Source organism: Bison bison, unplaced genomic scaffold, assembly GCF_000754665.1.
Source record: "Bison bison bison isolate TAMUID 2011002044 unplaced genomic scaffold, Bison_UMD1.0 scf7180017864370, whole genome shotgun sequence".
NCBI lineage: Eukaryota > Metazoa > Chordata > Mammalia > Artiodactyla > Bovidae > Bison > Bison bison.
This window is the reverse complement of record NW_011494942.1, coordinates 12,908,274-12,933,180: the sequence shown is the minus strand read 5'-3', so window position 1 is coordinate 12,933,180 and position 24,907 is coordinate 12,908,274. Positions and strand designations below refer to the sequence as shown.

Sequence of the window (24,907 nt, the reverse complement as noted above, 5' to 3'; positions counted from 1 at the left end):
ATTTTTCACTCACCCTCTTGTGCTGTTTTATGATTAACATCAATGAACTCTGCAATAAGAGTAGCTGTATGTGTTCACAGAATTACACAGAGATGAAAGGAGACTCCAAAGACCATCTAATGCAACTAACATCTGAAGAGTATGTTCCTTTTACTATATCCCCACTAAGCAACCACTCCTAGAGAAGGAAGCAACCCACTCGAGTATTCTTGACTGAAAAATCCCACAGACAGAGCCTGGTGGGCTACAGTTTGCAGAGTTCGACACAACTGAGTGATACACACACCCCTACACCCACACACGCAATAAGCAACCAGTGGATGAAACATTTTCTACCTATGAAAGCAGCCCACTCCATCTTCAGATGAATCCTGTACAGAGCTTTCACTCAGTAAATAAATCATTATCGTTTCTACTTTGTTGTATCCGTAAAAGTCATGAAAAACATCTCTTTTTTCATATGAAGTCCTCTGAACATCTAAAGAGAGTGACTTTCTCCACCTACTTCCATTCTTTCATGAGTTCCTAACATGAAATGCAGTAAGTCCCATGTCTATGCTGGGCAAGCTTCAAAAAGTTAAATTTATGTGCATATCTAAAATTATTTTAATTTAAAAGCATATAAAACTGTGAGTTACCTAAATATATTAGTTACCAACTTTAAATGAGTTGATGCTCACACATAGCAAAATCTTCCTTATATGCATACTTATACAACTCAACAAAATCAGATACCAGACTGTTTTTATACTGTTTCAATAATTAACTGCCCTAACTGCCCCTAATGTATACCAGTGAAAAGTTCACATGAAAGACTACATGTTACCTAAAATTTTAATAAACATTTAACGTACTTTCTATAAAGTTTTAGAGATTTGTTTTGTAGTTTACTTGAATAACAGGATGAATTATGTAGTTTCAAGTAATATAGATGTGATCTCCCTTCCATAACTTTGACAACTTTCACCCAAAGTCAAACAAATTAAAAAAAAAATAAAAAATTTTTCATTTTTTTAGCCTAAGCCAGAACCTGAACTTAAGGCATTTTGGTCATCTGATTTCTGAAGGTCCTGAGATGGACTGCATAATATATTTCAAGATCCTCACTTTCAGTATCAGTAGACGTTACCTTAAAACATTTTACATGTCCTTACCTTAAATAGCAGTTCATTAAACTCTCAACTGAATGCTGGATACACAGACTGTTTTGAAAGGCTAACATCTCTCAAATTACAATGACAAAATTATTAAACACTCATTCTACAGTCACTTACCCAAGACTCATGGTATAAAACTGTTAGTAGATACATTGCATAATCATAATTCTGTCTCTTTAAAGGGCACCTTCAAAAGAGAGAGGACAGAAGTCAAAATGGTAAACTTTCAGTATACAGAATAATTTGCAAAGTACACAAATACTAAATACAAAGGATAACTTATATTCAGGGATTCCCTATCTGCCTTAAGAAAATTCTGTCCTTGGAATAAGAATTATCTATGTACTTTATGATTTGAGGACACTGAAAACTGATGCTACTTTTACTTTTATTTAAGAGGATCTCTTCGCTTTCATTACTAACAAAGTTATTTACATATGATAATAGCTTTACACTATTTTTAATATGACTGTGTCAAACCCAAGCGCCTTTCATGATCTCAGGGCTACGAGTCTGCAATTACAGGAACATATCTGCTGTGTTTCTTTAAAGAATACAGAGACAGATGGTAATCTAGAAGTTCATCCTGATCTCCCCAGAGCTGATTCTTTTAAAAATGAGCTACACTACACAACGCTGTATTTTTTTTTTTTTACAATGCTGTATTTTTATGCTGTCATATTTAAAATGGAACTAATGGCCCAATATTAGATAAACATCTACATGAATATGAGCTGGCATTAGCTTTTAGGCTACAAAAGTAGTAGAGAAACGGAAGTAATTAATTCTAATTTCTTTCAACATAACTATCATATGACAGTTGACTTCAATTGTACCCTGTTTATTTTGTATTTGGTTTAATAGTTTTCTACACAGTTGTTATGGAAAAACATATTTATACTCTGACACTTGTAAACTTAGGGGAAAAAAGCAACATTATCAGAAACTTTTAAGAATTTCTAACTTTTTTTAATATAAATGTATTTAACAGTAACATTTTAAAGGTATTTTTTAAATTGCAAAGACTAAAAACACAGTGCTATTTTATGTTCTCTGAAGCTAGCAAGAACATATTATTAATGTATTAATATTTCAAATCTATTTCTCCCTGAGCTTTTTCCACCCCCATAGTTGCTACCTCTGAATGTCAGGCCACTTCTCTATACCACTAAGAAGCAAGACATAAAACCTAACTGATATGGCTGGTTCATGCTGATATATGATAGAAACCAATATAATATTGTAAAACAATTATCATTCAATTAAAAATAAATTAAAAAAAAAACTAATTGATACTGACACCTCCCAATGCTTTGAAACTAGGATAAGGAGAGAGAGAGGATATCTGCCATTTGCTTTTCTTTATATTTTGACCTAATTTAGAAACAACCAAAGTATAATTCTAGAAATAAAATAATCATTTAGCAAAAACATACCAACAGCCTTGCTTTACCTCAAATGATCTAATTTATAAATTCATATACAATAAATACTGCTTTTACAAACTTCTATGCTAGCACTGAAATTGTGCTTATTTACAAAAATGCCCTGATACATTAAATTTCTACATTTAATAATCTTGATTTTAAAATATAAGATTTCTATACTTTGATTTTGCAGAAAGCTGTTTAAGCATTAATCACTGGCAAATTATACTTTGTTTCCTTCTAACATCTTCCCTGAGTTTTACATGCACAAATATATTAAAAATAACAATAATTTAACTCAGCTACACAAGCCTCTCCTTGAACACAAAGATCACATCAATAGGAGGCTAGTGTGAGGATATTAAAAAATGAATGAGACAGCTTCTCTGACCTAAGAGGTTAATATCAGGCCTGCCAGGGGACTGGAGGACAATAAAGCAACACATGTGATGATACACTGAACTATTCTTTACCTGTCTGTCTTGATGGTAAGCACATCTGTGCTCTTGCAGTATCGATCTCCCACTAGTTTAATAAGTTTCTTCTTTGCATGATCATCTAAATTCAAACTGGAAAGTTTAACCTTAAAAATACATGAAAAAATTTTGAAAAAAATTATATACTTTAAATGAAAAAAAACAGTGGCAATATTATCTATACTAACATTAAAAAAGAAACCTTTTCAAAAGCCTTTGTATACAGAATTATCAATTCACAAGTATCATGAAGCCCGATCCTATTCACGGAAAAAAAAAAAAAAAATGGGAGCAAACTGGGAGTTCTTTGAACGTTCTGGGCATAAGTATCTTTCCTAAAAGAATTAATGACATGTCTCTTGGATGAAATTACAGTGCTTATGAGTAGCAGTAACTAGTAGAATTCAACTCAATAAGTGTTAGTAAAGCTGTTTTTAAAAATAAATGGATGAAAAAAAAATTTTTTAATAAAAATACATGGATGAAACATACAGGCTTTAAGGACTCCTACCATGCAAGTATGAGACCCATATCACTGCAACAGTTTAGGGGCATTTATTTTAAGAGCTGCAGATATCTCAAGGAAGCCAGAATAAAGCACCATGAGGGGTCAAAATATTTGAAATGATTCAGTTCAACATCTCTCAAAATGCTAGTCCCGCAAGCTGCTAAAAAGAATTTTAAAAGAATTTACTTCATTAAAAAGGCTCTCTCTATTGAATCTATTTAGGAAATGCTGAATTAAATTGGGTTCTTCACGGCAGGATTTCTTATACAAAGCAAAATGTTAAACAGCATTCTGAAATTTCAAGATGCAGGATGGTGATGTAATAATTTTCAAATTTATTCAACTCGTGATTCCACTTTTCAAGGGATAATTCATGAACTTAGTCTTTCTTAAAACATATTTTGGGAAATGCTGGGCTAAATGAGCATACTTTTTAATTTGCAGAGAATTATGGCCTTGGCTGAAAGGTATTATCCAGAGACAAACAGGCTTGATCCAGGAAAACAGGTTACAGGCTAGAATACAGTCAAGTGAGGTAAACTAAAGATCATCTTTCCATGGAGAGCATTAAGCATATGTAAGAATTAAAACTATATGAAGTAAAAGGCTAAGTAAGATTTTGAAATCCCACATATTTCTTCTTTCTAGCTTCAATAACCCAGCATTTCTCTCAAGACAACTGTAGCGTAAGAGCTTACTTATTTTCCCATTTTTCCCACTAGACCACAAACTCCTGAGAGTAAGAACAGTATCAGTCTTGTTCCTGGCAATGACCTAGCACCTGAAAAGCACATAATATATATCAGCTAAACGAAATCATACATTTTAAAAAGGGAGGATATGTTGTTTCTTTTTTAAGCACAGTGAATTTTTATTTGGATTAGAGAAAATAGGAAATAAATAAATATGAATGCAAAGACCGTTAGTAAGAACAATGACAATTAAATATTAATCCCAGAGGATGATCATATGGTGTAGGCAATGCAAAATTACTAGTCTTCTGAAAAGAATTTATGTCAACAATCAGGTTATTAGTCTGAGGGATAAAATGTTAGTTTTATGATGACTCTGATCACTAGCATTATGGAGAATTACCTATAAGAAAAGCAAAAATATACCTACATTTTGATTATTATTATGAAAATATATGCATCCACACAGATATAGTACAGAGAAAGAAACAGCTTTTACATCAGCTACTGAGAACGTAGTGATTTTTCACTTTTAAAACTCATTCAATAAAATTCAACATATTTAACAATAATTTAAAAAATTTACCATTAAAAAATTTGTGTTTCTAGTTTCTAATGTGAGAAAGTCAAAAACAAAAATTGGCAGCAATGCTGATCATTACTGTGACAACTGCTTTAAAACTCATGTTCACATTAACATTTTAATGGTCAAAAGTTATATAGGGTCTTATGCCAGAAACTCATAAATACTGCAGAAGCAGCTGTGTGGTACACTCCCGCCACCTACTAGCACTCAAAGGCACTGCAAAATTGTAGTCTTTAACCTGGACTAAAACTCTTACTTTGAAGTTGACTGACATTTATTTGTCATTCTTTTTCCAAAATTCAAAAGAATCCTTAGACCTTTTTTTTACAAGTTACTATATTTTAAAGGGTCAGTATTAAACTATTAACATTATGCTCCAAACACTGTTGACATTTCAAATCAGAGGTGGTTGCAGTAATAGGTGTGTATCTTCAAAAGTCCACTTAGAATGACATACACTGAAAGAGGTCTAAATGTGTGATATATTTTCTCTGTTTACAAGAATATGCAATTAGTTAAAGAACAATGGCATTAACACATAACCCGAGAACTGGACTTCATGTCTAGATTTCTACTTAACAGATAAGTGACTTTAAACAAATCAGGTGATCTTCCTGTCTGTTTCCTCATTTATAAAACAGAAAGAATTTACAGAAGTTTTGTCAGGAGTAAGTGAGATTAAATAGAAGAAAGCACTTTTAAAGTAAAATCCTACACAAATATGTTACTTTAAATTCTGAACTACTTCTATGACTTATCACAAAACATGATACCAACTTTTCCTTCCCTGAATTTAAAAATCTGAGTATCTCTAAATAGTATTTTACAATAGTTGATTATCTTCACAATATTACGTTAAATCATGCTGGTCTACACATTTTAGTCTCACCGTTTCACCTGCTTCTACCCTTGGACCACAGTACCAGTCTGGACACTACCTCTGAACCTCAACTACCAGCAGATGGAGTGAAAATAGTTCCGAAGGGCAGCCAGGAGTCAGGCAGCGGGGTGTAAGGGACGGAGGAAGATGTGGTGTGGTGGCATGAGACAAGGAGCAGATCGGCAGGGATGGCCATAGGATACAGTGAGTGGTGCCTGCGGGCACACTTTAAATAAAGCACTGATTATTTTTATGTGAAACAAAATCAGCAGATTTAGAACCAGTAGGGACCTTGTATGTTTACTCTAGTACTTAAGACTAAGGCCCACAAAAATTAAACCCCAAAACATGAATTAGAGTCTAAGTTTCCTAGAAATTCCCCGGCAGTCCAGAGGTGAGGACTCCACTGACTGCTGTGGGTCCAGGTTCAATCTCTGGTTAGGGAACTAAGACCCCATAAGCCCCATGGTACGGCCAGAAAAAAAGAATCTAGGTTTCTCTGGGTTCAGAGGTTTTACCATAAAACACAGAACTCAGTGTTTTGTTATTATCATTATTATTAAAAGAAGTAACATTTATTACATTCTTAAAATGTATGAGGTATTATTAGTCTATAATAGACACTCTGTTAACCCATGGAATGGTATCAGTAAAGCAGAATTTTAAGTTCTTCTCCTGTTTTCCTTTGTCGATCTATGTTTCATAAAGTGTATATAATAAATCTTTTGTAATTTTTATATTTTCAGTATCTCTAAATACATAATTATATTGCTAGACACTTAAACTATCCTGGAAATTTAAAAAAATGCTGAAAAGCTTCAAAAATTCATTTCATAACCCTGACACTGAAACTCAAAGAAAGAAAATTACGAGTTAGTTATGGCTGTAACACTGAAAAAATTTCTAAAAATTAAATTTTGTCTATTTGTTAGCATACAATGCAAAGATGGCTGCACAGATTTTCAGCATATTTTTGCAGTAAATTGGAGTCTTTCAATTTAAAATACAGATTACATGGAGTACAAAAACGAAACTTTTTGTACTGGAAAGACCCTCAAAAAGGTGGGCTGTCACCCTCCAGAACAGGTGAATCAAAAGTACATTAGTAAGGGATCTCTGGACAAAGGGCTGATTCTGGGAATGGGACAGGAGTATCTAAAATGAACTAGGAGCATTTTGTGGTGTCAAAAAATGAAGATGTGTTTAAAACACAAATGATGGGGCACGGCCAAGGAACAGAGGGGCCAAGTGAATAAGTGTCCAACTGCCAAAACCAAAACAATTTGAGCAACACAACGAATTATTACTGGACCAAAATCCAAGGGATAAAACAAATATCCCTGAGTCCACACTGATATAAATACATGATTGAATAAACAAATGGAGGAAAACAGACAAATTCCCCACATAGAAGAATTCCAAATAATCTATGTGATCTTTCTCCCTCAAGGTGGTGGAATATAACTTCCATAAATGTGGGCTATGCAGAGTGACTTCCTTCTAAAGGGTATCCTATGGAAAGGAAGGAAAAAAAGAGTAATTTTCAAGTGGAGAAAGATCTAAGCTGCATCACCAATGATAAATCAAGTGAGCAACCTACACCCTTGCTCTGATGCTATGAGAATGCCACTTTGCTTGAGGCTTTTTTCCCCAAAACACAGAACAGTCTAACCGTGAGAAAAACATCAAACTAATTCAAACAAATCGAAACTGAAGGACGTTCCACAAAATACATAACTGGTACTTCTCAAAACTGTCAAAGTCACCAAAAACAAGGAAATTCTGAGAAATAATCAGTCAAGAAGAGCCTAAGGAGACAAGATGACTAGTGCAATGTGGTACCCTGGATGGGATTCTAAAGAAAAAAAAGAACATCAGATAAAAACTAAGGGAATCTGAATAAAGCATGAACTTTTAATTAAAAGTGTATCAATAGTGATTCATTCAAGAGTTGTAACAAATGTACCAAAGTAGCATAAGACATTAACAACAGGAGATATTTGGTGAGACATACAGCAAACTCTGTACTATCCTTGAAACCTCTCTGTAAATCTATTCTAAAAGTTTAATTAAAAAAAAACTGTCCGTGACTGCTGTGTGAGAAAGATACATCATGTGCATCAAGAAACCAGGGTACTGGAAACAAGGGTTTCCAATACTAACTTAGGGAGTTCCTAGGCCACACGTGGAACTGCACTGGCACGTGGCATGTTCCTGGTGAGTGAAGCAGGGCTTTGATATTCCTCCAAAGCAACATGAGATGAAGACAAATGGTGCTAAATAAAATATTAAAATAGCAAATCAGTCAGTGGTAAAGTAAAAGAATAATGTACCATAAACTGATCAGGACTCAGAAATGATTCAGTAATTGAAAATCTAGAAATTAACTCATTACTTTAAAAAATTCAAAGGAGATCATTCCAAAAACACTAGTAAACTAGGAACAAGAAATGGCAACCCACTCCAGTACTCTTGCCTGGAAACTCCCACGGATGGAGGAGCCTGGTAGGCTGCAGTCCATGGGTCGCTAAAGGTGGGACACGACTGAGCGACGTCACTTTCACTTTTCACTTTCATGCATTGGAGAAGGAAATGGCAACCCACTCCAGTGTTCGCGCCTGGAGAATCCCAGGGACAGAGGAGCCTAGTGGGCTGCGTCTATTGGGCTGCACAGAGTCGGACACAACTGAAGCAACTTAGCAGTAGTAGCAGCAAGAACAGGATACGTTGTTAACATAATAGGGACTACTGTCTCAAATTGGGGTCCATTTCAGAGTTAAAGGCTAAACACTAGAGGCACACACATTTTAGAGCAGCACAAGGGACTACATAAATATTTTAGAAACTAATGCAAAGGAAAACAAAAAACAAGATGTTAAAAATGAAAACTACCATTACTTTATCATTTATTTCTTGAGAAATGACCCAAAGAATCAACTGAAAAGTCCTAGCATTCAGATTTTGGTCTCTAAACATCAATGTTCACTAAAATGTATCAGAGCTCCTAGAGAAATAGCTAATTCCAGGTCTGAGATACGAAATACACTATAAAAGGAAGGCTGGGCCATCTTGTGTCAGAAGGCAAGGAAATTTTCAAATGATAATGGGATTGTAAAAAAAAAAAAAAGGATACAGGAATCAGCTTAGACTCCTACTGGCCAAAGTTTGGACACACTTGAGAATATCAAAAAGAATACGATTTTATTTGATTAAAATTTGCTGAACATACCTATCTACACATACCTGTTCAAGGGAAATAGAAAATATATAACCTCACATTAGAGAAAGATTGTGTTGTCAGTCTCTTAACCATGTGATCAATCTCAGCATACTAAAAATATAGTAACCAGACTTTACGTGCCTTCTTATGGAATGAAATATACAATACATAGCAACATCTCTCAAATACTGTTGTCACAGTTAACTATAACCTAAGCAACCCCTTAAATCTAGCTTCCAGTTTATATGAAGTACAGAAAAATAAGGTAAATGACATCAGGATGCATTGACAAATGCAGAAGGTAGGGGATGCTGCAGAAGAAAATGCCTGTCTCTTTAACTTGTCTAGTAAAGGTGGGGGTGGCAGGCCGGGGAGTGGGCAAAGGAGTAGTGGGGTCCTTTGCTGGTCTAGATTTAAAAAGATGTAAATAACATCACAGGCAAATGCAACTGTGTTTGACTGGATCCTGGTTTAAACAACTCAAATGTCTACTGACTTTTAAGTGGATAAATAAAAGTGAAATGAAAGTGTTAATTGCTCAGTTATGTCTGATTCTTTGCAACCCCATGGACTGTAGCAGCCCCCCAGACTCCTCTGTCCACGGAATTCTCCATGCAAGAACACTGGAATGGGTTGCCATTTCCTTCTCCACGGGATCTTCCTGACCCAGGGATCGAATCCAGTTCTCCTAGTATTGCAGGTGGAATCTTTATCTGAGCCACCAGTGAAGCCCAAGTGGATAAAAAAAAAAAAATGTGGTGTATCCATAAAATGAAATATTATTTGGCAATAAAAAGAAATGAAGAACTGATACATGCTATAACAGATGAAACACTGAAAGCATTATACTAAGCAAAAGCATACATGTTATATTATTCATTTACATGAAATGTCAAGAATAGGCAGATCCACAAAGAAAGAAAGTAAGATTAGTAGTTGATAGGAGAACATTGGTGAAAAGGGAGTGATTGATAATGGGTATGGGATTTCCTTTCTATGGTGATGAAAATTTCTGGAGTTAAGTAGTGGTGACGGTTGCACATTTGTGACTATGCTAAAAACCACTGAGCTGTAAACTTTAAAAGGATGAATTCTATAGTATGTGAATTATCTCAATAAAGCTGCGATTAAAAAGAAAAAATAAGTTTGTAAGAAATCAATACAGCATCAAATTGGGCAAAGGAGCAAAAAAAAGTATTCTACAAAGGAATAAACTTTCACCCTCATTTGAATTCAAAGACATACATATTTCAAATAAAATTTTTACCTATCAAGCTAACAGGTAATAATAATATCTAATCTGGTAAGAGTACAGAAAAATACAGGCTTTCTCACAATCTGCTGGTTTTGTATTTGGAGAAATTTTATATAATCAAATAACTATCACAATATATATAAAAAATCCTTGAAAGATCTATATCCTTTGACCTGACCTCTCATTTTAGTAAGTTATCTGAGGAACATAATCAGAAATATATATAAATATTAATTTCTAAGAATATTCATTATATGTTTCTAATAAAGAAAACTGTTAGAAAGCCTAAATGTATCAGTTTTATAGTCACACATACAAAATACTATTATAAAATAAAGTGTTATAATAATTCTTTTTTTTAAAATAACTCTTACCCGTAAGATCACTACTCGTGCTTTGGGGTTTCGAATAGATGGTCCTGATGAAATATAATCAGCTGTGTCAATTTCAATTGGAAAATGCTTCTCACATTTCTCATCACTGTCTAATGCAGCTGGCCACTCAGTGCAAAAATCTGAGAATTAAAAAAATTTTCAATTGTAGTTTTATAATTCTCATTGTAATACATATTACCAGACAAAATCAAATTATTGAGGGAGATCACTTTTCAGGATACATGAAATGAAAGAACAGATTCTCTTTTGCACTTTATATACATCATCATCCCACATGCATCACTTTTCTTCCTAGGTGAATCCTAATTAGGGGATTTAATTAAGGGAATGGTTTGGCTAGTTCAGGTTTGGTGGGGAGCAGTAAGTTAAAAGGGAACTATAACCTGATGGAAGCTTATTATAGCTTTGCACATATCTGTTATGAGACAGTGTTAATTCCTGACCAACTGAATGCAAAAAATTTCATAGAGCCTGGAGCATTATTGTTTTTGAAATGGCAATAGGTAATATGAATTCACATCCAAATGAAGGTTATTAAAAATCAGATGAAGGGGAAACGGAAGTGAACGGCAGGGCCAGCTGACCATAACAGAGTGAGAGTTTGTGCGTCGAACAAGTTGAACATGAATGTCAGAGGACTTGGATCTCAGCTAAAGGACAGTATTCCAGTTACTGAGCTTGTCAGCAAGTGGACCTTTTGAAAGTCATGATCTTCTTTGAAAAGGTTTCTTGTGTGAAAAATGAACTTCTGCCCAGTCATCCTCTTGAATTATCAGAAAAAAATTACCAGCTCAACCAAGATAAGGTGAACTTCTCCAACACTGAGGAACATCCAGGGTCTATTTGCGTCACTAAAACTGCAGATGGAATTCAAAGCAGGGCAGCAGGTTAAGCGTCTTCCATTTCTTCCAAGCTCAAACCTTTCACTGGATATTTTGAGGGGTAACGACGAGACTATTGGATTTGAAGACATTCTAAATGATCCATCAAAAAGTGAACTAATAGGAGAACCGCATTTGATGGTTGAATATAAACTTGGCTTACTGTAATGCCGTGTGCTGTTCATGGAAGTAGAGGTATGCGTCTTGTTTATAGTTGTCTTTTTCCTATAATTGGATGTGTACGACATTAAAAGTACTGACACATTAAAAAAAAAAAATCAGTTGAAGGGAAGTGAAAGAAGCTCTGAAGAGGCTCTAAGAGGGGATTCCCAGGTGGTCCAGTGGGTAGGACTCAGTGCTCTCACTGTCGTGGCCCAGGTTCAATTCCTGGTCAGGGAACTAACATCCACCAAGCCATGTGGTACAAGCTGTACCAGAGAACTGAGATGTTGTCAATCTTCTTTCAGAAACTGAGTCAACAGGGCCTCTAATTGTAAAGCCTGAGTTACCTTTCAGTTCAGTTCAGTCGCTCAGTCGTGTCCGACTCTTTGCGACCCCATGAATCACATCACGCCAGGCCTCCCTGTCCATCACCAACTCCCGGAGTTCACTGAGACTCACGTCCATCGAGTCAGTGATGCCATCCAGCCATCTCATCCTCTGTCGTCCCCTTCTCCTCCTGCCCCCAATCCCTCCCAGCATCAGTCTTCCAATGAGTCAACTCTTCGCATGAGGTGGCCAAAGTACTGGAGTTTCAGCTTTCAGAGTCACCTTTAAATGATCCTTAATTCATGTTTCTTTTGACTTCTGAGCTCCTGGCACTAAATGGAAAGAATAGACTTCTCTGCATATTCACGCAAGACAGCCAGTCTGGAGAGAGTGGGTCTACGTCTGAGATCTGGGCTACAAGCAGAAGTTCTAAGCCCGGAGAACACTGCTCATAGCACAGAGGTGCAAACTCAGGCCTCAAATGGGAAAAGAAAAATCTTTCAAGGAAACGAGTGAGCTCCCAGCCTCCTGTAGCTATCAGTACAATACCGAGGCACTCCCTAGGTGGGCAACTGATTTCATTTTGCCTTTGTCTATCAAGTTAGTACACAGTACAGGGCTCCCAGTCTGGGATGAAAACTTCTAAGATTATCAGGTTCCCCTTAACAGAAATCCCATTTCCTAAACAACCTCTTCCCAAGAAGAGCTAAAACTAATAGGTTTCTTAGATCAAGCGCATGAGACCCCATGGATCCATGCTTTCTCTAACAACATTTTCCCCAAGCTAACGACTTTCTTATAGTAGACACTATATTTAGCTCCCGTTTAGACTTTAAAATCAGTCAGCAAAATGTCACTCCAGATTACAGAGACTTTCCAAGACCTGGGACTAAATATATGTTAGCAAATTAAGTATAGCTCACACCATTCCCTAAATACTGTGTTTAAGAGATCAATACTCAGACACTCTGAGGGGAAAGAAATAGCTTGCCATTAAGAACATTTTGACATTTAAATAAAAGGAACGGAGCAAAATTCCTGGGGTTAAACTGCATTCCCATTATGGACTAATCCCAGTATCCTGTACTATAAGATGCAGCAGTGCCAGGCACTTTGTAAGACAGACTAGTTAGGGGAATTTTATGAGTTACTGAGTTTGTACTGACCTTTAAAAAAAAAAAAAAACTTTGGATAAGTTATTTCAATCACCAGATGATAATTACAGTTTTTAAATTAAATTGCCCGATTATATGTTCAAAAAACCCCAGCCAACTGGAAAGTACATAATAGACCCCTCTCAACCTTTTGTTCATCTGATAGGTAGAGCAACAGACTAGAATTTGGAAGACCTTGGTTTTTACTTAACTTCTGCCACTGATTATTAAAGTTTTGGTAAATTACCTAACTTTCCTGTGCTTCAAATTTTCCATCTGCAAGTCAGATACAAAATCTGAACTGACCTACTCTGAAAGAAAACTGAGAAGAAATACTTGAAAAGCCTGTGAGTTATTTGGAAGATATGATCTAAATCTAGAAGCTGGCAAAAGTATAAAGGCAAAATTAAGGAAAGATTAAAACATTCACTTAAATATTATAAAATATAATGCTACTCTTCTAAATGTACTGTATATAACCCTTTCATTTAAAAACTATGAAGTATTTTCAAACTATCCCATTACCAGTTTCTAAATTATAAATGCACATTAAAAAATAATGTTTAAAAAACAAAAAAAGTGGAATTTATCACAGGGTAATATATTTGGTCTTCTGTGTGTTCTTTCCATTTCGTCTTGGTCTCTTCAGCATCTACTAGGTCTCTACTGTTTCTGTCCTTTATTGTGCCCATCTTTGTGTGTAAAGAGGGCTTCCCTGGTGGCTCAGACAGTAAAGAATCTGCCTGCAATGCAGGAGACCTGGGTTCGATCCCTGGGTTGGGAAGATCTTCTGGAGAAGGGAATGGCAATCTCCTCCAGTATTCTGGCCTGGAGAAATCCATGGACAGAGGAGCCTGACAGGTTGCAGTTCACGGGGTCACAGAGAGTTGGACACAACTGAGTGACTTTCACTTTTTCACTTTTGGGTGTAAAGAAGGCAGAGTGCCAAAGAATTGATGCCTTTGAACTGTGGTGCTAGAGAAGACTCCTGAAAGTCCCTTGGACAGCAAGGAGATCAAATCAGTCAATCTTAAGGGAAATCAACTCTGAAACCATTGGGAGGACTGATGATGAAAGCTCCAGCATTTTGGTCTGATGTGAAAAGCCGACTCACTGGAAAAGTCCTCGATGATGGGAAAGACTGAGTAGAAGAAGAGAGGATGAGATGGCTGGGTGGCATCACTGATGCAATGGACATGAACTTGGGCAAACTTTGGGAGATGCTGAGGGACAGGGAAGCCTGGTGTGCTGCAATCCATAGGGGCACAAAGAGTTGGACACGACTGGGTGACTGGACAACAATCCATTTGTTAACTGACTTTGCAAAGGATCAAAAAATTACATATGATTTGTATCATATGGGGCACAAATGTGCACCAATGATCTCTGTCAGTCTAACATTGCTGCTGCTGCTAAGTCGCTTCAGTTGTGTCCGACTCTGTGCGACCCCATAGACAGCAGCACACCAGGCTCCCCCGTCCCTGGGATTCTCCAGGCAAGAACACTGGAGTGGGTTGCCATTTCCTTCTCCAATGCATGAAAGTGAAAAATGAAAGTGAAGTCTCTCAGTCGTATCTGACTCTTAACGACCTCATGGACTGCAGCCCACCAGGCTTCTCCATCCATGGGATTTTCCAGGCAAGAGTACTGGAGTGGGGTGCCATTGCCTTCTCCGCAGTCTAACATTAGGCACCAACAAATAAAGAAACATACAATCTAAAGGGACAGAAGTTCATCCTAATGTCTCAAAACAGAAGATAACATAACTTAATGAAAATAAAAGAGATTTTTCTTCCCTCATTTCAAATGTAAGGTTATTATTCCTGCCTTTTAGACCTCTTTTTACGATCTTTTCATTTTTCCTTCTTCCTTTTAATTTTCAACTGGAAGGCCCTTAACGAAGCTCATATTTCATCATAATCATTTTACTACTTTATTTCTCCTATTAGCATAATCAGGCCACCTGTGAAGTTTCTGGTTTCATTTCCTTTTCTGAAAAGCCTTGATAACTATACTAAGCAAGTAGACATCACCTTCAGATGAACATGGGAGTGCATGCATCTCAATACTCCATCTTCATTTCCTTTGGATATATATCAAGAAATAGCATTGCTAGATTATATAGTGTTCTAATTTTCATTTTTTTGAGGACTCTCCATGGTGTTTTCCACAGTGGCTGCACCAATTTGCATTCCCACCAACTGGGCACAAGTGTCCTCTTCACATCTTCATCAACACGTTACCTTCCTGACAATAGTCATTTTGGTGCAGTGATTTTGAATTTTTTTCCCCCTGATAATTAGTGACGTTGAGCATCTTTTCATGTACTTATCAGGCATTTGTAAATCTTTGGAAAAATGGTGTCTATTTAGCTCTGCATATTTAAAATCAGTTTTGTTTTTTTTTTTACTATTGAGTTGTATGAGTTCTTTACATATCTTGGCTATTAACCTCTTAACAGATACATGACTTGCAAATGTTTTCTACCATTCCACAGATTGCCTTTTCATTTCATTGATGGTTTTCTTTGCTGTGCAGAAGCTTTTTAGTTTGATGTAGTCCCACTTGTTTATTTTTGCTTTTCTTGCCTTTCCTTTAGGTGTCAAATTCCTAAAAATCATTGCCAAGACCAATGTCAAGGAGCTTACACGCAATGTTTTTCTCTAGTTTTATGGTTTCAGGTCTTATGTTCAAGTTTTTAATTCATATTCATTTTTGTGTATAATGTAAGAATGTGGTCAAGTTTCATTCTTTTACATGTGGCTGCCCAGTTCTCCCAATAACATTTACTGAAGAAACTATCCTTTCCTGATTAAGTGTTTTTGGTTCTTTTGTCACAAATTAAGTAAACAAATACACGACTTTATTTTGGAATTCTGTTCTGTTCCATTGATCTATGTGTCTGTTTTTATGACGAAACCATACTGTTTTTTGACTACTACTATTGCTTTGTAATATAGTTTGAAATCAGGATGTGTGATGGCTCCAGCTTTGTTCTTTCTCAAAACTGCTTTAGCTATTTGAGGTCTTTTACAGTTTGTTCCATGTCTGGGAAAAATACCTTTGGAATTTTGACAGAGACTGCATTGAATCTGTATACTGGTTTGAGTTTTATGGGTGTTTTAACATTATTAATTCTTTCAATCCGTATCTTAACACTTACTGGAGTCTTCTTCAATTTCTTTCATCAATATTAGTTTTCAGTATACAGATCTTTCACCCCCTTGGTTAAATATATTCCTAAGTACTTTATTCTTATTTTTATTATGTGTTCATATATATTTTACTTTTATTTCTTCCAGTTTTGAGACATAATTGGTATATAGCACTGTATTAAGTTTTAAGCGCTTTTTAAAAAGCTGGCTTAAAACCCAACATTAAAAAAACTAAGATCATGGCATCTGGTCTCATCACTTTATTGAAAATAGGAGCGGAAAAGGTGGAAGCAGTGATAGATTTCCTCTTTTAGGGCTCCAAAATCACTGTGGATGGTGACTGCAGCCATGAAATCAGAAGACATTTTGCTTCTTGGAAGCAAACTTATGACAAACCTAGACAGTGTATTAAAAAGCAAAGACATCACTTTGTTGACAAAGGTCCCTAGAGTCAAAGCAATGGTCTTTCAGAATTGAACCGTAAAGAAGGCTGAGCACCAAAGAATTGATGCTTTCGAATTGTAGTGTTGGAGAAGACTCTTGAGAGTCCCTTGGACAGCAAGAAGATCAAACCAGTCAATTGTAAAGGAAATCAACCCTGATTACTCATTGGAAGGATTGATGCTGAAGCTGAAGCTCCAACACTTTGGCCACCCAATGTGAACAGCTGACTCAATAGAAAAGATGCTGGGAAAGATAAAAGGCAAAAGGAGAAGGGGGTGGAAGATGACGAGATGGTTGGATAGCATTACTAACTCAATGGACAAGAACTTGGGGAAACTTCGGGAGATAGTGAGGGACAGGGAGACCTGGTGTGCTGTAGCCCATGGGGTCACCAAGAGTCAGATACGGCTGAGGGACTGAACAACAACTGTGCAATTTAAGGTACAGGGCATAATAATTTGAATTACATAAATTATGAATGATTATCACAATAAATTTAATGACTATCCATCTATAAATACAAAATAAAATAAATAGAAAAAAAACTTCTCCCTTGTGATAAGAACTCTTAGGATTTCTTCTCTTAAAAACTTTCATAGATAACATGTAGTAGTATTAATTATATTTATCATATCATACATTACATTCTTAGTATTCAGTTACCTTGTAACTGGAAGTCTGTATCTTCTGACTGTCTTCATTCAATTCTTCCTCCCCCCACCCAGTACTTTATTCTTTTTGGTGCTATTGTAAACGATTTTAACTTCTCTTTCTTGATCTCCTTCTGAACTCCCAACTTCACTGTGGAAAATGCAACTGATTTTTGTATACTAACTGTATCCTGCAACTTTACTGAATCCATTTATTAAGTTTTTTTGAGTCATTAGAATTTTACATGCATAAAATAATGTCATCAGCAAGTAACGACAATTTCCCTTCCTCCTTTCCTACGCCTTTTGTTTCTTCTTCTTGCCTAGCTGCTCTGGCTAGAACTTCCAGTACTATGTTGAATAAAAGTGGTGAAAGTGGGCATCCCTGTCTTGTCCTGATCCTAGAAAAAAAGCTTTTAGCTTCTCATTGCTGTACTATGATATCAGCTTTGAGCTTATTATATGTGGCCTTTATTATGTTGAAGTTTGTTCCCTCTATACACACTGTGTTGAGTTTTCTCATGAAAGGATGCTGAATTCTATCAAACACCTTTTCTGCATCTATTGAGAAGATCATATGATTTTTATCTTTCATTTGTTAATGTGATATGTCACATGGATTTACTTGCAGGCGCTGCACCACCTTGCATCCCTGAAATAAATCCTTCTTGATCATGGTGTATGACCCTTTTAATTTACTGTTGAATTTGGTTTGCTAATATTTTGTTGAGGAGTTTTGCATCTATGTTCATCAGGGATATTAGCCTGTGTTATTTGCCTTTGTAGGAGAAGGCAATGGCACCCCACTCCAGTTCTCTTGCCTGGAAAAATCCCATGGACAGAGGAGCCTGGTGGGCTGTAGTCCATGGGGTCGCTAAGAGTCAGACATGACTGAGCAACTTCATTTTCACTTTTCACTTTCCTGCATTGGAGAAGGAAATGGCAAACCACTCCAGTGTTCTTGCCTGGAGAATCCCAGGGACCGGGGAGCCTGGTGGGCTGCCGTCTATGGGATCGCACAGAGTCGGACACGACTGACATGACTTAGTCCGGTTTTGGAATCAGGATAATGCTAAGTTTATGACTTTGGGTCTTCTCTTCTACTTTTTTGGAAGTTTGAGAAGGATTGATATTAATTCTTTAAATGTTTAGTAGAACAAACCAGTGAATTTGGAATTTGGGATTAACATATACACATGATTATACATAAATAACTAACAAAGACCTACTGTATAGCACAGAGAACTATACTCAGTATTTTAAAATAACCTATAAGGGAAAATAATCTATAAAAGTATACATAGATTTATACATATGTTTAATTGAATCACTTTGATGTACTGCTGAAATTAAGGAAACACTGTAAATCAACTATGATTCAATTAAAAAAAAATCACCAATGAAGCCATCTGGAGTGACTCAATCTCCTTACTAGTAACTGGTCCATTCAGATTTTCTATGCTTGCTTCAGTCTTGGTACATTATATATTTGTAGGACTGTATCCATTTCTTCTAGATTGTCCAATTTGCTGGCATAAAAATGTTCACAGTAGTCTCTTAGATTCTTTGCATTTCTGTGATATCAGTTGTAACATCTATTTCATTTTTAATTTTCAAGCCTCTTTTTCTTGCTAGATAAAGGTTTGTCTGTATTGTTTATCTTTTCAAAAAATAAGCTCTTATTTATCTTTTCTGTTGTCCTGTCTTAATTTATTCCCATTCCAACCATTATACTTCCTTCCTTCTACTAACTCTGGGCTGTTTGTTCTTCTTTTTCTAGTTCCAATTAGGTGGCTTAGTTGATATTTTTCTTTATTCTTGCGTAGGCTGTTATTGCTATAAAATTACTTCCTGGAACTGCTTTTGAGACATCTCATATCTCAAGATATTTTCTGATGTCTCTTTGATTGCTTCTTTGAATCAGTATGTGTTTAGGGGCATGTTATTTAATCTCCAGCTGTTCGTGAATTTTCAATAGATTTCTAGTTTCAAATCACTGTGGCTGGAAAAAATGTTTGATGTGCTTTCAATCTTCTTAAATTTTATTTAGACTTATTTTATGGTCTAACATATGATTTATCTTGAAATCATGTTTCATTTGTACTTTAGAAGAATGTGTATTCTACTGCTGTTGGATGGAATGTTCTGTAAATGTTAAATTCATTTGGTCTAATGTGTAAGCTTAAATCCAATGTCTCCTTACTGATTTTCCATCTGGATGATCTACCCATTGTTGAAGGTGGAGTACTGAAGCCCCCTACTATAACTGTATTGCTTTCTATTTCTTCCTTCAATTCTGTAAATATTTTCTGTATATTAAGTGCTTCAATTTTTGGTGCCCAAATATTTACAAATACTATATTCTTTTGATAAACCGACCCCTTTATCATTGGAAATGAGATTCCTGTTAAATTAATAAAATATTAAGTTCATATTATAAAACAACCACATACCTTTAAGAGCCTCACAGTGCTTTTTAATTGCTACAGGAGTCAAATGCAGAAAATTGGGAATCTAAAATAGAGAATTTTAAAGGATAAATTAGCTAAGTGTCTTTGTTTTTTGTTTGTTTTTTTGGCCATGCCATGCAGAGTGGGATCTTAGTTCCCCAACCAAAGACTAAACAAGGCCACAGCAGTGATAACACCAGGCCCTAATCACTGGATGGCCAGGGAATTCCTGACTAAGTCTCTTAAAAATATGAAACACAATTTTCTCATAAAATTAAATCATAAGCCTCACAAACCTTGTAATAAATAAAATCTATTTTTTAAACAATACTGATTCCATGTCACAGATGTTGCAAATTTAAGAAATGAATTTCCTGAAATAAAGATTCTGTACCAAGTATCTTATAAGAATAATGGTAGAGAAAAAAACATTATTTTTATAGTATTATTCCTGCCACAAATCTACAGGTGTACATATTTCCCTTATGAAACTGAAAACACTTAAAGACACAGACCATTGTTTAATAATCTTAATCCCCCTGGAACACATACCACTGCAAGACATTTTCTGTTCTATCCTTAACAGACATTTTATGAATTGAATGGAATGAATAAACAAAGCAAGGAAATCTTAAATGAACAGTTAAATGAACTTGGGAATATGTTTATAATACACTGAAAGGTTCACTATTTACAGGGCCAATGAAAACTTAGGTAAGGTCAGCAATTTGATTCCTTCAAATAAATAATTAACACTTCCTGGGATATTTTTAAAATAATGTTAAGCATTTAAAGAGAAAATTTAGTTTAAAGAAAACTTATTTTGAAAGAAAATCTGAATAAGCAGAAAGTTCCCCCAAACATTATGTCTGGAATCTTAAGTACCAATCAGAAAATGGTTATTTTAAACAAGAGAAAACAGACACCAAATAGTGGGATTATGGGGGTGAGTGACTTCATTTTTGAAACGTAACTCAACGTCATAAAAGGAAAAAATAATAGTGAATGCTTACACAGGATTTATATTGGCACGGCTTTATGAACTCTGCATATATTACCTCAGTTTACAAGCTTTTATCCATATGGCACTTACTGGGAACAGATCATATCACTGGACTAAGCATATAGGTGATTCTTGAAAGGGACAGCATGCATTAAATGTTTGGATTTTTATATTTATTAAAATTCCATTCACGACCACCATTACAACATTATAAACATATTGTTACTCTCTCTCACAGTGATATTTTCCAAAGTTTTTTTTTTTCTTTAAACCAAGTTGAATTCTTCTCTTCCATGTGAAGAAAAGATTAGTTTTACAAGTGTTCGCTTTATCTCTTGATAAAGCAATAGATTTTGTTCCCTTGTCCAAATTTCATCTGCCTGTCCCCAGCAAAAGATGATCCCCTCTCCATGTTACTATCTCATTTAAAAAAAATTTTTATTTACTATCTCATTTTTTTACCATCAACTTTTAGCAAATTTTTGTTTTTCATGAAGTAGAAAATACAGTTTCTCTCATTTAGTAGAAAATACAATTCCTTGATGATAATTTCATTGCAGGTAAAAGGAAACCATCTAAGACATGCATTCCCTGGTGATGGACATTTATATTTTAAGAAGTCTACTTTTCATATATCACAATAGGTGCTATCAACTCATTATAGATGCATTTAACTGAAGCATTTAACATGACCTATTTTGCTTCATGAAATAAAGACGTTTAAGGACTATAACAATAATACTAAATTAATTTTCTGGGAAGTTTTTAAATTTCTTTTTTAAAAGTAAAAACTTCACTCCCCCCCAATTCTCACTCTCAAATTAGGTTATTTCATTTAGTTCTGTTTGAAAAACACAATATAGAAAAGATACAATAGAAAAGAAAAAGTCAAAAGGAAGCCACAGGACCAATTAATTACCCATTCTTAAATGCCTAGAATTCTTTGAGCCATCTTTACCAGGGATAAGTAAAACATAGGATCCATTATTACCTGCAAAACAACTGAATTAAAATACAGTAAGCTGAGATGCACTGAACCTTGAAGTGCTGCAGGGTGGGGCGGGGAGTGGTGAGGGCAGGGGGAGGGTAGGTGTCAGAGGGAAAAATCAACATTTCTTTAAATATAAGTTTCAGCCAATGAACCAGCAACTTATCCTACCTTTAGAAGTTCCAGATTTCCCTCCTTAGCCATGGGCACTCCCTTTTTTACTGGATAACCCATTCGAACAGGAAGAGGTACTGCAGAGGGTTTAAATGGAGCTGCAACAGGGTAAACACTAGGCCAGTCCTGGTCAACAGACATTTTCTCTGTCCTGGGAGGTAGTGCCTGAAGAATGTAAAACAGTTTAATATTTTAAATATAAACATGAACTTTAATTTTAAAGGAAAAAAGGTACAATTAAGAGAAACACAAGGACTTGCAACCTATATAAAATCTGACGTCCCCTAACTGCTGCTGTTGAAATAAAAAAAAAAAAAAAAAACCTACCTAGACATCCTTGGCAGTTTCCTTAAACCCTGTGGAAAGGAACCCTTTAACAGCACATTTGCTTTACAAAAAAATTTTCTCTTACTTAACTGAGTCTTTTAGCAAACTTTCTGCATATTGTTTATGAAGGGGTCAGTAAAAGTATATTTTGAATAATTTTTAAAACTTCAATGAAAGTCAGTACATGAGATGACAATGAGAATTTGAAATAAGGAAAAGAAGAAATAAGAAAAATAAAAAATAAGAATTCAGAAATAAATTAAGATTAAACTAACTGAATAGACACATAATAAGAAATGTCTTCCACGCCCAGAGAATAGCTACACGATATATTAAGTCAATCACATTAACATTTATTTTTTAAACTGTATTTGACAGATAGGGATGGCCAGCATTCCCTTTAAACTCAAAAGGAAGGTTCGAAGATGCAAAACTAGGCAACATCCTTCTAAACAACAGACCAGTGTAGCATATGTCCTGGAAGCAGTTAGTACTCCTGTGAAAATGAGTACTCTATATGATTATAAATGGTGCCACTTCAGTTCAGTTCAGTAGCTCAGTCATGTCTGACTCTTTGCGACCCCATGGACTGCAGCATGCCAGGCCTCCCTGTCCATTACCAACTCGCAGAGTTTACTCAAACTCATCTTCATTGAGTCGGTGATGTGCCATCCAACCATCTCATCTGTCGTCCCCATCTCCTCCTGCCCTCAATCTTTCCCAGCATCAGGGTCTTTTCAAATGAGTCAGCTCTTCATATCAGGTAGCAAAAGTATTGGAGTTTCAGCTTCAACATCAGTCCTTCCAATGAACACTCAGGACCAATCTCCTTTAGGATGGACTGCTTGGATCTCCTTGTCCAGGGACTCTCAAGAGTCTTCTCCAACACCACAGTTCAAAAGCATCAATTCTTCAGCATTCAGCTTTCTTTACAGTCCAACTCTCACATCCATACATGACTACTGGAAAAACCATAGCCTTGACTAGACGGACCTTTGTTGGCAAAGAAATGTCTCTGCTTTTTAATATGCTGTCTAGGTTGGCCATAACTTTCCTTCCAAGGAACAAGCATCTTGTAATTTCATGGCTGCAGTCACCATCTGCAGTGATTTTGGAGCCCAGAAAAATAAAGTCAGCCACTGTTTCCACATCTATTTGCCATGAAGTGATGGGACCAGGTGCCACGATCTTAGGTTTCTGAATGCTGAGTTTTAAGCCAACTCTTACTCTCCTCTTTCACTTTCATCAAGAGGCTCTTTAGTTCCTCTTCACTTTCTGCCGTAAGGGTGGTGTCATCTGCATATCTGAGGTTATTGATATTTCTCCCGGCAATCTTGATTCCAACTTGTGCTTCCTCCAGCCCAGCGTTTCTAATGATGTACTCTGCAAATAAGTTAAATAAGCAGGGTGACAATACACAGCCTTGACATACTCCTTTCCCTATTTGGAACCAGTCCATTGTTCCATGTCCAGTTCTAATTGTTGCTACCTGACCTGCCACAGATTTCTCAAGAGGCAGGTCAGGTGGTCTGGTATTCCCATCTCTTTCAGAATTTTCCACAGTTTGTTGTGATCCACACAGTCAAAGGCTTTGGCATAGTCAATAAAGCAGAAATAGATGTTTTTCTGGAACTCTTTTGCTTTTGCGATGACCCAGCAGATATTGGCAATTTGATCTCTGGTTCCTCTGTCTTTTCTAAAACCAGCTTGAACATCTGGAAGTTCATGGTTCATGTATTGCTGAAGCCTGGCTTGGAGAATTTTGAGCATTACTTTATTAGCGTGTGAGAGTTCGGTAGTTTGAGCATTCTTTGGCATTGCCTTTCTTTGGTATTGGAATGAAAACTGGCCTTTTCCAGTCCTGTGGCCACTGCTGAGTTTTCCAAATTTGGTGCCACTTAACTTCCAACTGATGTGCCTTTGTTCTGAATCCACACTTATGAAGGGAACTTATAATCTGGATTTGTCCATGAAGATGCCCATAGGGCGAGACCGAACTGATTAGATGAATGAATACATCCCAGGCTGCCTGACTGTTCAAGGCATTGTCAAAAACAATTTTTTATCCTGGTTTATATACCTATTTCCTGGGAGTAAGTGAGTGAGTCTGCCTCTCAAAAGACGATCCATTCTCAGGGAACTGACGAAACCGATCAAAGACTAGATAGAGCCAGGGCTTCAGGGGTCATCCAGTGCACGTGCCCTTTTGAAGCCTGCTCATGCGGCACCCTCTCTACCTCATAATGAGGATCTGCCTTACTTTAGATCAGAAACCCACACAACAGTCTACACCAGAGCACGTCAACTGCTTACCTTTCTTCTCGGCGCCCTTTCATGTTTGGAGGTTCTTTCTGTTGTGGCTAAAAGACAATACAACAGTTGCAGAGAATTTTATTAGTACGGATTTGTTCCACATTGTTCATGATCCCACAATTCTCACATAATTTAAAGTATTTAGTAATACAAAAATGAGACAATAATCCATTTTCTGTAAGTTCAAAGACTAAATCATTTTAATGCAAATGAAAAGTCAGAAATAGGTAAGAAAATTCAAGAGTTACTTGAAAATACTCTGTGACTGACAATACATGTGCTT

The 24,907-nt window shown here is 36.0% G+C and overlaps 1 protein-coding gene and 1 pseudogene across 1 annotated transcript in view; one reads left to right on the top strand and one right to left on the bottom strand.

Annotated features, from left to right (window-relative positions):
• MRPS35 (mitochondrial ribosomal protein S35) overlaps positions 1-24,675 on the bottom strand; it is a gene marked incomplete at its 5' end in the record, with an annotated part of 40,390 nt that extends 15,715 nt beyond the window's left edge. The window contains 6 exons of the mRNA XM_010856047.1: positions 1,275-1,344; positions 3,058-3,167; positions 10,576-10,715; positions 19,823-19,883; positions 21,982-22,149; positions 24,625-24,675. Of these exons, the coding sequence (XP_010854349.1) occupies positions 1,275-1,344; positions 3,058-3,167; positions 10,576-10,715; positions 19,823-19,883; positions 21,982-22,149; positions 24,625-24,675 (600 nt within the window). The remainder of the gene's footprint in view (positions 1-1,274; positions 1,345-3,057; positions 3,168-10,575; positions 10,716-19,822; positions 19,884-21,981; positions 22,150-24,624) is intronic.
• On the top strand, positions 11,154-12,032 carry LOC105000247 (annotated as a pseudogene).
• Positions 24,676-24,907: the final 232 nt, after the last annotated feature.